We start from the raw sequence: 15922 nt of genomic DNA on the forward strand, positions 1-15922 counted from the left end.
TGACAAACCCAAAATAAAGCTGCAAGTGCTTATAAATGAAATCCACAAACCATACGCACTCGAGACTGCGGTATACGTCATCATCCAACCAGCCAATGAGCTGCCAGGATTTTTTGCCGCTGTTCAGGGCGCCATGTTTGAAGAATGACGTCTTCGGTGTATTTTAGCATAGACACAGCAGTGTGGCTAGTTTCTAACCCAATAATGAGTATATTACCGACTTCTGTAACGTTGACGAGATAAAGTCGAGCACTCGAAGAGAAACTAGTATTTTTAGTTATTGAGGCGGTACAAGTTTAAAAGCTTAGCTAGCTGTCGTTGGTTTAGTTACTTGCTAAATGCATTGATTTGACTGCGACGTTAAAAGCTACCGTTCTGTAGATGAACTGCATCAGCGAGAGAGATGAACTTACAGGAAATTTAATTCTGGATATTTTACTCCTGTATTAGAGGTAAGCGATAGCTGTGTCTGCTATTTAACCGCCTGTAAAGCTAGCTGGAGAGTCGGGGGTGATGTTAATGCTAACCGGGGGATATGGTTAAATAGGAAAGCTCGGATTACTAACTGTGTAGGACTCTGATATGGCTATAAGAGCACGAATCTGCGTATAATAACTAGAACTTGATACAAGTTGAAGTTGTTAATGTTCTTCCAGGTTGTTATTCAGACTGCTTGTCTGTTTCAGACGCTAGTTAGCAATGTCCATCGATTTTGATAGCGCTGCCTTACAAACTCAGCATGAAGAGGAAGAGGAATATGATCAAGAGGACTTCGCAAGGGAGCAGGAGGTAAGTTAATATTCTCCCACCACAACATGTTGCCTGGCACCTTGCTAGACACAATTCTCATCCTGGCCGTTAATACACACACACACACACACGCCCCTTCAAAGAAGCCCAAACACACTCCTGTGCTGACACACACACACACACACACACACACACACACACACACACACTACAGCCTGTTGTTGTAACATGAAGCCTACAGCATGTTCATCCATTTTCTATACCTCTTATCTTTACTGGGTCATTGGGAACCTGGAGCCTATACCAGGGAGCATGGGGCACAAGTGGGGGACGCCCTGGATTGGGTGCTAATCCATCCCAGGGCATAATTACACACACATTCACACACTTTTGGACATGCTAGTCAGCCTCCAGCGCATGTCTTTGGACTGAGGGAGGAAACCAGAGTACCCGGAGGAAACCCCTGATGCACGGGGAGAAATGTGACGCATCTAGTGACTTTTTGGACAAACACATTCAGTGTGAGAAACAAAAGACCTTCTGTCACTTCAAACTTTCTCATTTACATTTTACATGTAAATATAACTGAAATCACAGCACATCCATTGTCTTTAACTTGTGTGTGTGTGTGTGTGTGTGTGTGTGTGGTGATTTTGTCAGATGACGTTATGGTTATAAATCAGGATTTTGTCAGTGCAGAGCAGCAGCTTTTAAAGTGACTGCTGGTTAACGTGTAGTCTTAATGGGCCACGTTTCACTTGCTCCGTTTCCTGACAACAGAAAAATGTGTAAATGAGAACAGCTTCATTGGGAATTCGAATGTATTAATTAATTAATGCAATGCAGTGCATTATTAATGTATTATAGTATGTGCGCATAGAGAGTAGGAGAGAAGCAAACAGAAACAAGTGACACCAGACAGAATGCAAATTTGATGTGATGTCATGTGCTAATTAGCATATTTGTATGTCATCCTCTAGCAAAAGTTTGCGGCTTTACATTAAAAGTTTTTGGCAACAGTGCTCCTGTGACTCACCTGGAGTATATTGAGGTTATGCTTGAAGACAAAGAAATGCCTGGGAAATGCAAATTTATTCCAGCATGGCTGAAAAAGGCACCATATAAAAGTAGTTGCAGCAGTATTAGCAGCAGTGGTATTATTTATTATTATTAATAGTAGTAGTAGCAGCAGTTTTTTTAAATTATTATTATTAGTAGTAGTATCAGCAGCAGTTTTATTATTATTATTATTATTAGTAATAATAATAATAATAATAATAATAATAATAATAGTAGTAATATGTATGTATGTATGTATGTATTTTTTATTTAAAAAAGAAGAAATAATGTTTGAAAGGCATCTCTTGTATAGTCCTTGAAAACAAAACAAAAATAGTCCTTGAACGTCCTGGAATTACGAAGCATCTGTATGAACCCTGCATAACACACATTGTATTGTTGTCCGTTCAGATAAAATGGCAGAGCTTTGGTAACAATCACATCGTGTAATCGGGAAACACCGATTTGAACGCATGAGCTCGATTAAACGGTAAATGCTTTCTAATGCTTGTTCCATGCTGTGTTTTAAACTTGAATGGACGACCTAATTTAAAAATGTAGTTACAGGTTAATCCGAGTTAATCTCTAAGCAGTGATTCTGTATAAACAGCTCTGCTTTCTTAAAAAGCACCTCCGGCTGACCAAATTTTTGATCTTTTGTAATGTCTGAGAAACCGAGATAAACGTCATTTTAATCTTCTATATGTTCTGTTCCTCAAGCCCCAACACCCCCCACTTAACAGTGCAAACAGCTTGATATTGCAGTCGTCAACCCACCTCAGATAGCCTACATTGCAGTCATTTTAATTAATTACGCAATAAAATAATTATTTAATGTTTTAACTATTTAATTATGCATGTAATTTGCATAGATAAATAATCACTATCTGAAAGCTAGAGGTCTGAATTGTACTGAATAAGTACTTGGAGATTTTGATATTTTGTCCAACACTATCTTGTATATGTTGTGGTGATAGTGATCTCTCTAATCTAAGCTTGTGGGCGATTGCATAGGGTGTTGTATGGAGTGTAATAGATATTTCAGGTTCATATTGATTACAAAAAAAATCTATGCACTGTATATAGAGTATAAAAATGAGCGGAAACCCTAATAATAATAATAACCGTGTCTGCTTTATGCACTTGATTATTTTCAGTTAGTAGAACCCCTGAGGTGTGTTTGTGTTTAAAGACCAAATTCTTCCAATCAGATGCATGTAGGCTCTGACTCATGCTTAATAAATTTGCTGAACGATGGACCTGAACCGTTATTGGCTGAAGTGAAGAGCTGTCAGGCGTGTCTGGTATGACTCTATTAGCATGTGCTTCCTTTCCCTGACTGACTTTTGTTCTAAAAGGAGAGCTGGAAGAAACAGAGCTGGAAGAAACAAAGCAATCATCTCAGCGTACAGGATTTGTTCTTTGTGCAGTGGACTGTACTGCTTAGGTCTGATGTTTTGACTGATCTAGGAACGGTTTTCCTAAGGGCTGATACAATGTCGAACTCTAGGTTCTTTGCATAGCAGGTTTTGTAAAATGTTTCTTTCTCCTCTGCAGGGGAGGAATGTTTCTGCACCAGTTAACCAGACTGTATGGCCAGAGCCTGACAATAGGCAAGCCTCAGGCCAAGACAGTGCACAAAATGTTCAGGGGTTTTTATTTATTTTTTTTATTTCCTCAAGTCAACTTAATCATATGACTGTGCAGCTAAACAACGGGAACTTGGAAGCACATGGTTTAGTCACAGCTAGTCACACTTCTGTTACTGCAGGGTCTCTGTTAAGCCTAAATGCGTGAGCATGAAAGTGTTTGTGTGTGTGAGGCGACTGTGGAAGACGTCAGGTTGATTCAGCACTCTTTATGGAGAGTAAGTCTGTCTGGTTTATCCTCTTTTCCTCCCTTTCTTTCAGAAATCCCAGTTGTATCATGTGTGTGAATGACTGATTACATCCTGTATGTTACCTTATGTTAACATATTATTTTCCTCATGTCAGTTTAATTCTCTAGTATGGTACATAATCTTCAGTAGTACCTCCATGTAGCTTAATGACAGGTTTGTGTGGAGAAACTGGGTTGGTGTTTTTGTGAACAGTTGCTATGGTTTCCTATGTGTTTAAGAGTTGCCATGTAATTTTGTGATTCATTGTCTCTTAAATTCTGAATAACTTGTGTCCTCTAGCTGCATAAGCTCTTGACTGACCTCCCAGATGATATGCTGGAGGATAGTCACGACTCTTCACCAGAGCTGGACTACTCAACTTGCAGTCCTCAAAAAGATCATAACCGGTACAAGAATGGGTTTACTCTCAATCAGCTAAACAACACTTTTTAACAGTATTTTTGTCGTTCAGAAATGTATAAATAGTTTTTATGTATTTTAGACCACAGCGTGCTTGGAATGGACAGTCTGATCAACCACAACCTCCTTCTGCTGAAACAGTGAGTTTATTACTTTTAATTCTGGTGTTAGTATGACTGTAGTGCGCATGTAGACACTCATGATAGATAAAGAACACGTTCAAATGAAATATTTGCTCATTTTTGTTTCTAGAAAATGTTCTACTCATGTCACCAAATAACGCTTGAGATTTATTGAAAATGAATACCTTTTTATGTTCATTTGGCTTAGGGTGCTTTCTATGGTAAGGAAAACCCTGCTAACTATTTGATCTTTTTAAAGAATCCTGGAGATACCTATGACCAGTCTGATCATCCGGGTTATCTGTATGGCCATGGTCATGTTCATCATGTTCATGGTAGGACAGAACATTTAACCCAGGACTGGGATACACATCAGGGCCAGAACCATCAGTATGAGTCTGGAGACTACGTCTACTCCTCTACTGGAACAGCAGAATCTAATGGTACCAACAACTTCTCTGTTGAAGAGGACTATGAACAGCAAGATTACCCACACACAGGTCATCACTCTGGAGCAGATGGCCAAGACTATGGAGAATATGATGATGTCAGAAACCACTTTCAGGTACATACATATTTGATACCTTTGCTGTTATATACCTACATATACATTATCTAATAATATTAAATGAAACTTTTCTGTAATATTTCCAGAAATTTGATAATGGAATAACTGACAGCCGAGATGTCGACTGTTACAAAGCCAGCTACCAGCCACATAAGCCAGCAAGACAACCAAATATGTTTAACATTCAGTCGTCTAATCAAAATGGCCACTTTGACCAGCTGCAAAGAGACTTTCTTGATTCATCTCCAAGTAAGTCATGGGGGTGACGTGACTACAGACCCAAATTTCTCTATAATTGCTTTCAAATATATTGTGATCACTGATAATTAAAACTGGAATGTGTAAGTGAGGAATTTTACACATCAAATGTTTCGTGTTTTAGCTACTGTTGATGCCCAGGAATATGCTCAGTTGAAGATTTTAAACAAGGCTCAATTGAGGCAGATTGAGGATCTGGAGCAGAAACTGGAAGATAGCAGGCGTAAGATGAGATATCTTGAGCATCAGTTTGCAATTGTAAAAGGTAAGCTAATGTCTGAAGGAAACCAATAAGAAATTTTCAGGGTTGTCAGGTTCTTGGGTCATTTTTAAAATGAATTGTATTTTTACTTTGCTTTTGCCCAGATGAAAAGGATGGGCTGACATTATCACTGAAGGAGTCCAGTCATCTCATAGAGGAGGCAAAAGAAAGGGAGTCTCGACTACAAGCGAAAGTCATGTCTTTGGAGCGACAGATTCAGACCCTTACAGAGAGAGAACAGGAGGTAAAAATACAGTTTTGTGAATCATGTCTTGCCTACAGCGTACACACACTGTGCACCTGTAGCTGAGCAAGAGCCTTGTTTTGATTTGTTTGTGTAGAACATGAAGAAGCAGTATGCTGCAGAGGCAGCAGTAGACAGTCTGCAGCAGCAGATGACTGAGCTGTGTCGCTCTGATATGCTTACACGATCACGGGAACAGCACGACAGAGACATGGCTGCCATAAAGGAACAGCATGAAGCTAGAGTGTTTGCCCTACAACAAAAATTAGACACACATGGTCAAAATCTGGAGGAGCAGGTTAGTTCATTTCTGAATCTTATTGAATGTTATTAGTAATTTTATCAGGTAAACTTACCAAATGGGTGCAGCGCCTGATCCATCTGCTGCTATGCACAATTTTCCACCCAGCACATAGGGGTGTTATGAGAGAGGTCCACCAACCAACTTGAATCTAATTGGCAGCAGTCTATAATCAGTAACCGTAAACCTATATGATGGCTCTACCTAATAAAGTAGCCAGTAGGTTTAGTTACACAGTAGGGATACCTAATAAAGTGACCATTATTTTGTATGCATTGTTTGCATGCTGAACAGCAACAAAACCCCTGGATTAAAGTTCTCCTCTTACTGTTCACTTTGTTTGCAATCTATTGTGGTTGTCTTAGAGAGCAGTAATCCCTTGTGTGATGTTTAACAATATATATGCTTATCTGATTTGTGTGATATTATGATAAAGTACTTTTGATTAATCACAAAAACAAATCACAAAACTAAAACTACTGAATGCTCTCACTTTTCAGTAGAGGGCACTACAAACCCTTGTGGACCTCAGGTTATAAGTTGCACATAAGAAAATGTGAGTGCGTGCCTGTACATAACAGGTGCAGGTGGCCCAGAGGCTGCGGGAGCAGGTGAGGCAGCTGGAGAGGCAGAGAGAGGAAGAGCAGGTGGACAGAGCTGCAGTCATCAATGCCCTCTCACAGCGTTTGGAGGAGAGCCAGCAGCAGTGTGCTAAGCTGCTTCAAACTGGTGTGTGTCTGTCTGTTAATGTAATTTTTCTGTGCAATGTTAATTCAGATGAAAACCAATCAGTTAATTCAGACCAAAATTTAAGTATCATGGATGCGTGTTTCTTTATATTACCCTTAAAAGGAGTGTAACTCGAAGGGTATTTTGTGTGCCATATGTGGTGGACTTATTTATTTATTTATTTATTTATTTTAAATAAATGAAGTCCCCTATGGAGTAGGGCTGCACAGTTAAGTGCGGTCACCGTTAGCCTTTGTAGAAGCTTGCAATATTTAAATGAGCACTCTAACAAACCAGTGTGTTTTGTGACCAACAGAGGTTTTGTGTAAGATTTCTGTAGGCATTTAGATAAACATCACTGGCATGGCTGAGAATTTCCACTGATACTGCTCTTTTTTTTCTTCTTCTTCTTTTTTTTTTTAATAAATAAAAAGGGTGTGTTCAAGAAATGAGCCAGATGCAGATAAAACTACAGCAGGCCCAGTGTAGTCGTAACATAAGTGAGAACATGAACAAAGCGCTGCAAGTAAGTGAACCAATCCTCCTTCGTCCAAAACTCAGTGACATTGACTACAGTTTTGCAGTTACTCCTCATTTCTCCATAGGAAGAGATGAATGAGTTGAAAGAACAGATCACCCTGTATGAGTCTGCTGTGAAGCTTGGAGCAGTTTGTTTCGATTCTAACCCAAACTGGGAAAACCCGCTCTCCGAGTCCTATGTAGATCTTGGCATTAAGAAAGTGAGCTGGAAAGATGGCAGAAATCACAGGTAAATTGTGTTGCATGATGTCTCAGAAAATCATATCATTTAATAACATGGATGAATTCAAAGGTTTCAAATGTGATTAGATGAACTTTTTTTTTTTTTTTAATTTTTTTTTTTTTTTTTAGCAAGGGTATGTTATTTCTCATTATTTTTCAGCACTCCTGTCCTGTCAGACTCAAGCCTGCCTAAGGAGGACTTGGTGAAAGAGCTGAAGACTGAGCTGCAGCGGTGTCTAGCGCAACTGAAAACAAAAAGGGAGAAGATCTCCCGCATACAGAAGGATCTCCAGACCTCACAGAATCATGTGGAACAGCTACAGACCCAGCTACAAGGAGCTGAGAGAACTGCTAAAGATGCTGTGGTGAGGACTGACTCTTATATGTATGTGCACAGTATTTGTTGTACATAAAAATATTATGTTATGTTATTATGTTGCAGGTGAGGGAAAGCAGCCTAGAAAAGCTTTTGGAGCAATCGAACATGACCCCTCACAAAGAGGTAGCAAGACTGGAAGAGGAACGACAGCAACTCCAGAAGCGAGTAGAGGTCCGTTGTTGTACTCTTTGGGAATATGTGGTTTCCTCAATAAAACATTCCTAACAAATCAGGCTTTAATCTTTAATGCTACAAATTTGGTCTTGCATTAAAAGGGACCTTCAAAAAAGATGTACAAGAGTCATGGCTCTGTACAGAGAGCTCATTTTCCAGGATTTATTTATTTTCTTCTTTCAGCAATAATAATGAGCGGTTTATTAGTCATCAAGACCTATTCCTTTGATGTATTTTAACAACAACCAAAAAGCCTAATTATGTAACCAGCCATTAATATTAATTGTGTATCATAATATATTTGAATGCCCTGACTCCATCTAGAGAATTCTCATTCTCATGCACAGGATTTTAAGAGAATATCTGAAAAGACCTGAGCAAAAGGTTTTCATGTTTATGGATGTTTTTAGAAATCATTCACAGTAATTTTTTTGGAAATGATTGTATGTGCAGGCTTTGGATTGTTCTACATGGATTTAAACAGAGATTTTGTGTTTAAATGAGGCCTGTGGTATTTCAATGGCAGGCACTCGAGTTGAGAAATAAGGAGCTGAAGCAGAGCGAGGAAAAGGTGAAAGCGGCTAATTTTGAGCTCTGTACCAAGATGAGGGAGATGATTCAGGAGCTGGACCAGGAGAAACAGGAGGCTGCTGAGAGGTAAGATGCTAGTGGCTCCTTTTTAAAAAAGGAAATGTGATGGATGATTTATTAGATTTACCGTTGGTGGTGTGTATTCAGGTATGAGAGAACCCAGCAGCAGTACAGAGATGATGTGGTTCAGCATGTTCGTGCAGAACTCACTCAGGAACACATGGCTCACATTGAGCAGCTTACTGCCCAGCATCAACAGCACATCCAGCAGCTGGAGTAAGTGAATTGTGCCTAAAAACATCTACCAAATAATCTTCATTTCATTCTTAATTAGTCTGCAGGTTTTCTATTGATCAGTGTTAAGTACTATATTAATTCTGCTTCTAATGGTTCAAGTTGTGTAAATGGACTTTCTTGTGCATCCTCTATACAGATCTAAATTATCTGACCTAAGTCAAGAAGTATTAGCTGTGCAGGAATGTTACATCTCTGTTTGCAAGGAAAAAGATAAACTTGAGGAAAACCTTCAGAGCAGAATTGATGAGGTGAGGTGATCTGTTTCATATGGTGCTGTGCCGTATAGCCGAGTTACACGTTTATTAATTTATATATCCCGAAATGGATAATAAACATTTCATTTATTTTCTGCTCCTCAGGTAAAGAGACGACAGGAGATCGAGGAGGCTCAGGAGAAGCAGAAGGCAGATTTTGCCTCCCAACACCAGGAGGCTGTTGCCCAGCTCAAGGCTCAGTGGACCAAAGACAAAGAGACGGAGATACAGTTGCAGGTCACTAAGCAGCTAGCCTCCGCCAAAAAGAGCTGGCAGGAAGTACAGCAAGAAGTAGGTGGCATATTTACTAAACCGAATGGATTTGGAAAAATGACAAACAATTTAGTAAGCACAGTGTTGGTTTGTGTGCTTGTGCTTCAGTATGTGTCCTTAATCTCACTCACTCAGTTGGAAAGGAAGTGGGAGCGAAAACTGGAAGAGGCCATGAAAGAAAAACAAAAAGCCAAATGTACAGAAACACAGGATGATTGCACTCAGACAGACACTGTGGATTCTGTGAGCCCGCTGCTCTCCCTGGAGCAGCTGGAGGAGAGACTAGGTGCCCAGAGGATGGCGCTGCAGCGAGAGTCAGACAGCAGGCTCACCAAAGCAGTGGAGGAGGCAGTGAGGGGCAAAGAGAGAGAACTGCAGCAGAAACATGTGCAGGATATAACATTGCAGGTCAGTTACACACAGAATTTCGATCGGTATTTAGGGCTGGTGTTGATCAGGCAAAAGAGTAAGTTGCTAGTGTAACACCGGATTATGTACCTCTTTCAACTCTTCCAACTATTTACAAAATATAGCTGATAAAATTGGTATATGTTCTAAATATGATGTAAATGACTCTGTTGTGCCTTCTGATTAAGTCAGACAGTTGATGCACATGGAACTTCTTCATATGATTAGTAGAAGCAACAGATCTTTAACAGAACTGATACCACCTTGACTGATTAGATGGTTAGAACATGTTTAATTTTCTATAACAGCACATTCTGGCTATATTTCATACCACTGGTTTATATTAATGTGCTTGTTACATACATTCTAGATACTGCACGTTGTTGTATCTATAGTAAATATTTTACAGGGATTTAAAGGGTTTGAAAGGAGTTCATTTGATTGGGCATCACATAACACCTCGTACTGCAGCCAAATTATCGCCTAGTGCAGTGGTTCTGAAACTTTTTCAGCTTGATGTCCCCGTAGAGTTGTCAAATTTTCACAATTTTTTGTTTTTTCACGCTAGGCTCTTCTGTATTAACGTTCTCCACTAAGAGACTACGTCCTTTATCTAAAACTTATCCGTTTTAAATAGTCTTAGGTTTTATCAGCATGTATATCAACGGATGTCTCTGTTGGTGTGTCTTAGTGTATAATTGATTTAATTTCTTAATATTTCTCATTTTTATGTACATCATAGTTCAAAGGTTGACAATCCCAACTTGCATACTTACAGGGAAAATAATTTTTTTAAAATATAATAATGTTATAGAATTTCTGTGCACCCCCTCTCCAGTTTGAGAACCACTGGCCTACACCAATGGTCATGAAATACAGAGTGCCTTGTTTTTGCACTTTTACCATGACGACAAAAACACATGTTATTGTGTAACATAATGTTTGTGTAAAATCTTGGAATATCACCGTGCTCGTTCCTCCTCTGTCCCCTTTGCAGGTTGAAAGGGCTGTGTCTAGAGCTCATAATCGCTGGCTCCAAGAGATGTCCTCCCTCCCAGAGTACAAAGCCAGTTTGGAGTCAGAGCGAGAACGGTGGGAAACGCTACAACAGCAACACATTCAAGAACAGGTAGGTTGCCGTTAATAAACTATATAAAAAAGCTGAAATTACATTCCAACAACAAAACGGCTAGAACTAAATTAAAAGAACGTGTCAGGATGTTGTTTAATTAAAGCTACAGGCTCCTATTATATTAACTATATTTTGTTGAATGTAGAATCTAATGAAAAGCAAATTAAGACCCACTAGGTGGTTGTACATGATTGGTGCAGTCTGTATTGTATGTTAAACGTGTTATCACCTTGAAGGAAAACCCCTTTAACGTTATAAATTAAGAGGTAGTATTAGTTAAAAATAAACTACTAAGCAGAAGACCTATTTATTAGGTGATATAAAGGCCCTTTATATCTGCATCATCCAGGTGTCTTCAGCAGTAAAAGCAGCTGAAGACAAATGGCAGGAGACAATGAGTAGAAAATGCAAGGAGCTAGAGGACTATGTGCACAGAAACCAGGAGCTTCAGGAGCAGGTGAACTGTCTGAACACGCAGCTGGAGCGTTCTGGTGAGGAGCAGAAGGCGCTTCTCAAAGGTGAGCTCTCTGCTGCCAGAGCTTTGTGGAACACCGAGAAGCAGGAAGAGATTTCATGCCTCAAGATGCAACTTCAGAGGGACCAAGAGAGCCTAAAAGAAACTCATCAGGCACAGCTGGAGAGAAGAATAAAAGAGACCTGGGAGGAGGCTCTCAGAAAGGGGCAAGCACATCTACAGGAAGCCATCCGGAGCAAGGAGCAGGAGTGGAGGAGTCAGCAACAGCTCAAGTAATGATCAAAGACCACTATGACTGATGAACATTGAACTAAGCATAGTGTTGCTATAATGTACAGATATACACACTGTTTGTTTGCTAAACTGCACCAGTACTCACAGAACAAACCTGTTTTTTGAGGTTGCGGGAAGAACGGCAGCAATCGATGGAGGAGGTGCTGGCTGAGTTAAAGGAGGTGCTGAAGGAGGTCCAGGAGCAGAGAGAAGTTGCTGAGGAGGCAGATGGCAAGGAAGGAGGTGTAAGAGGCAGACTGAGGAACCTGTGCAGGGAGGCACTGGCCAAAGCTGAAGCCAACACCAAGCAGAAGTCGCTGAAGGTTTGTCATGTCTGGTTCAGTGTTTTGTATCATAAAGATAAGCAATGAACAGATAACAGCAATGCTTTCTTCAGCCCAGCTTCTTTGAAAACATTAACCTAATCTAGATCTGCCACATCAGTAGCACATGAGTTACAATAAACAATCATTTCATCACGTTTCCCTGTACTGAAAAACGTGTTGTTTTGTAGAACGCTTTAATTAATTATTCAGTCAGACATCTTTGCATATTAAGCTTTATATTAGTATAATTTCATCCTTTCAGACATAGAACTACTTTTTCAGTAGGAACAAATTAGGTTATACTGTACATTACCAATGTAGTTGTGTGGGTCTGATTTATATATGGATACACCCAAACTTTAGGGGAAAGCCTAAGTAGCATTGAATTCACGTTATATATTCAAAACCTAATTCAGCAGTTTGCAAGGCAAGTTTCAGGTAAATGGATTTTCTGTATAGTAACGTATCGGGAGTTACAGTTCTTGTCTATTGTAATTGCATACGCACAGATGCATACGTAAATACTTTGAATAAAGGTAGGGTTTTAAAATGCAAATGTATTAACCTGTTCTGAGAATATTTTCTTCATGTGACATGTGTTGTATTATAGAATATATTATATGTGCAATATAGAAACTATACATGTCTATGTATATTATGCTACAGAGCAGTGAGGAGAAGTTGAGGCATGTGCTGAAGGAAACCCAAGAGCAACATGAAAAGGAACTCAATCATATACATAGTATGTGGCACTCATGCTACTAGATTTGCTCATATTCTATGAGATCATGAATTTGTTTTTAGATGAATGAACACTTGCATGTTGTACTTTGCAGGCTCATTGGCCCAAAGGAAAGAAAGTGTCTGTAGCAACAAGAGTTGTAATGATACCGTAGGCAGGCTCCAGAAAAAGAATCTGGAGTTTCAGAGGCATCTGGAGAAGGCCTGTCGTCAGCTCCAGCACACGGTCCGAGAGCACAAGAGCAATCTACACAAACTCAAAGGTCCTTAGTGCTCCGCTTTAGCTTTCACATGTCCAAAATATACACATAAATATCAAAATTCTCTCTTTGGCACATTCTCTTGTTTACGAATGTGGACATGTTGGTCAGTAATCTGCTATGATTTCATTTGTAATTCTTTCTTTAAAATTTTAACCATTTTAGAAGAGCATGAAGAAATCTTGCGAAAAGAGAAGGAAGCTCATGCGAAAGTGGTTGAGCAGGCCAAATTGTCTGCATGCGAGGAATCGGGGTTTGTGCTGTTTAAAAATGTTTTTGCCTGATTAAAATATAAAAAAAACAAACATTTGTCTGCATTTGGCCTTCCATAAAAGGTTGATTTTTTTAGGTTCATGATCTGTTACAGTTCTGCAGTCACTCAACAAAATCTTCATGCTGGCCTTGAAGAAATGAACGAACAATATATGAAAGCTGTGCAAAAAATAAGAGGTCTGTGTATTTCAGTCTTTTTAGTTTACTCTGCTATTCATGGAGTGCTGTTTTAAAGTTTTCTGTGACATTGTTGGCATTGTGTCTGTAGTTAACACTGATGTGCTGTGTTGTGCAGGTGACATGCTGCGCTACCTGCAGGAGAGCAAAGAGCGAGCAGCTGAGCTGATTAGAGCCGAGGTCCTGAGAGAGAGACAGGACACGGCTCGCAGGATGCGCAGGTACTACCTCACCTGCCTGCAGGAGCTCCTGGAGGAGGGGGGCCAGACCAACGGGTAAGAGTGGCAAGAGTTTCCTTTAGCCTCTGTGCTGCTTGGATGTTTTTTGCCTCATCAAATTTTGGTTATCTGCCTCTTTAAAACCCAGCGCTGAGAAGAAAATAATCAATGCTGCCAGTAAACTGGCTGCCATGGCCAAAGTGCTAGAAACACCTGTAGCCAAAAAGAAATTTCAAAGAAATCTGGATTCACAAGGTACAGATTGTTTACTATTATTATTATTATTATTATTATTATTATTATTATTATTATTATTATTATTTATATTTTTATCTGTAGGAGTAGTCATGATGTATTTAAAAAGAAACCTGATGTTTATTTTTGTAATATTTATCACAGAACCATCATCAAACTCTACAGAAAACTCTAAAGTTGACCATAAAGTGTTTTGTGCTGCATCAAGCCAAAGCCATTCTGCCATAACGGAGTCCCATAAGGTTTGCAGGAATGAGCAACGGCAGCAGATGAAGGTCCTCGCTGAGACCAGCTCTGTAGGCCAAACAGTCAAAATGAGAACTGCAGGCAAGGCCTCTCGGCCTGACTTCAAATCTGTGAAGACGAATGCCGCTAAAGGTACTGAAATAACTGAGCCCACCACCCCACGGTCACTCCACCATCATCCTCCCAAATCCTTCTGTGATTTTGCTTCATCTCATGTTCATTTTAATACTGTTGACTCTGTTAATGTGACCCTGAGGAAGCATAGCAGGGAGGAGTACCTGATGCGGACAGAAGCAGGAAAAGCCAGTGAAAGTTTTACTCCTCGGGTGGCTGTTGAGCCTTTCCTTATTGAAGAGGCGCCTGTGAGAGATGATGGCCAGAGTGACTGGAGTTTATCCAGTAACGGATCCACTTTTTCCAACAACATTCATCTAACCTCCTCCTACCCCAGCAAAACCCCACAGCCAGTCAGCTCATTCTCATTGACTGGCCCTGCTGTAGATGAGCTGGACTTTGGAAGCACCATAGGTGATAACTCTGATGTAACTGTTTACAAAGAGATTGCCAAAAAGCCATTCGGGGTGAAACCCAAGAAGTATGCATACAGTAAAATGACTAAGAGTAGGGATCCAATTCCAGGCTCGGAGGATGAGATGAGCCGTAAAACCTGTCCTAAGAGTTTACTCTCACAATTCAAAATGTCTCAACAGGACAGTGGGTTTGACAGTCCAGTGTCTCTGATTCAGAAATAAAATGATGTCTGTCTGAATAGAGGTGTGTGTGTGTGTGTGTGTGTGTGTGTGTGTGTGTGTGTGTGTGTGTGTGTGTGTGTTGTACTGTGATTTGACTGAATATTGATGTTATGTGATTGTCAGGATTTCTTAATTAACCTGTTTTTGTACTGCCTTTTGTGAATTAAAGTTTAAAACCCTCCATAAAATGTCTCGATTTTCCTAAAAACCTTAATGCTGGTCATATTACTTGAAAGCATGTGAGTTGCATTTAACATGCTATTTTAAATATATTTAAATATTATATAATTTAGACACGTTGTTAGTGTATATTTGATTTTATTTTTTACTCACATGATGCTAATTTGTGGTTTGACTGGATTTAAGGAGCTGTAATACTTTCATATCAGTATCAGCTGTGTAGCAACAGTTCGTTGAGACCATAGTACAGATATGTACATTCCATTACAAACTCCGCCCACTCCTAAGTCTAAGCTGAAGAATGTGGTTGCCATATTGCAGGAAAATCTGCTGACTGTCAAATCTGTGTAAATAACTGTTTTCTGAATGCTGTTTATGTAAAGACATTTCAGCGGATCATGTAGTTTTCTCTGTGCACAGCAAAGTGAGAGTTTATCCATGTGCAACAACTATAAAAAAAAAAATTAAAAAAAAATAGATGAAGAGCTGTAGAGTATTAATTCCTTCTATGCTGCATATCTCTGTGACCTCTGGTCTAGGCTGAAATAGAGTGAAACTAAGTAGACAAGACAAGAGAGCTTGAACAGCTAAATGTTGTCATTTAAAAGTGTTTTAATAATTATGACGTGCAAACATTGAGCAACAAGCTGGTGTGTGTCAGTGCTGCATGTTTCCTGTTGCTGGACCTGTGACTGTGCTGCACTTTAATTATACTGTATTTTATTTATCAGTAACATTAAATGATTAGGGTTTGTTTTTGTTTTTTTAAGAGGTAAAAACAATATTCTGTTTCTTCACTTTAGGAGATGTGGAGCTTTGCTGCTCTTCATGACTAATTCCTGGGTGATGTGCTGCAGTAACACATTAGTTACCTTAATGGTATT

The 15922-nt window shown here is 39.5% G+C and overlaps 1 protein-coding gene across 2 annotated transcripts; it reads left to right on the plus strand.

The window, feature by feature from the left end:
- The first annotated feature begins 158 nt into the window (after positions 1–158).
- On the plus strand, positions 159–15040 carry cep152 (centrosomal protein 152). Of its 2 annotated transcripts, none has more exons than XM_053642248.1 (28): positions 159–789; positions 3989–4095; positions 4191–4248; positions 4490–4795; positions 4885–5047; positions 5181–5321; positions 5423–5562; positions 5660–5860; positions 6445–6592; positions 7027–7118; positions 7198–7361; positions 7515–7719; positions 7797–7904; positions 8434–8564; positions 8646–8774; positions 8932–9043; positions 9155–9340; positions 9458–9730; positions 10728–10859; positions 11212–11609; positions 11738–11933; positions 12603–12678; positions 12773–12940; positions 13103–13190; positions 13305–13387; positions 13506–13662; positions 13754–13860; positions 14005–15040. In XM_053642248.1, the coding sequence occupies exons 1-28, from the start codon at positions 700–702 to the stop codon at positions 14856–14858; spliced, it is 5013 nt and encodes a 1670-aa protein (XP_053498223.1). In that variant the 5' UTR covers positions 159–699; the 3' UTR covers positions 14859–15040. The 2 variants fall into 2 exon arrangements, with proteins under 2 accessions (XP_053498223.1, XP_053498224.1); XM_053642249.1 differs by lacking the exon at positions 159–789 and adding an exon at positions 2845–3676.
- Positions 15041–15922: the final 882 nt, after the last annotated feature.

Source organism: Ictalurus furcatus, chromosome 14 (assembly GCF_023375685.1).
Source record: "Ictalurus furcatus strain D&B chromosome 14, Billie_1.0, whole genome shotgun sequence".
NCBI lineage: Eukaryota > Metazoa > Chordata > Actinopteri > Siluriformes > Ictaluridae > Ictalurus > Ictalurus furcatus.

Bases quoted from the DNA above. Each gene is read 5' to 3' on its own strand.
- cep152 (XM_053642248.1), top strand. From the start codon at position 700: ATGTCCATCGATTTTGATAGCGCTGCCTTACAAACTCAGCATGAAGAG. The intron at 5,861-6,444 runs GTTAGTTCATTT...TGTACATAACAG, and splicing joins GTCAAAATCTGGAGGAGCAG to GTGCAGGTGGCCCAGAGGCT. The intron at 9,341-9,457 runs GTAGGTGGCATA...TCACTCACTCAG, and splicing joins GGCAGGAAGTACAGCAAGAA to TTGGAAAGGAAGTGGGAGCG.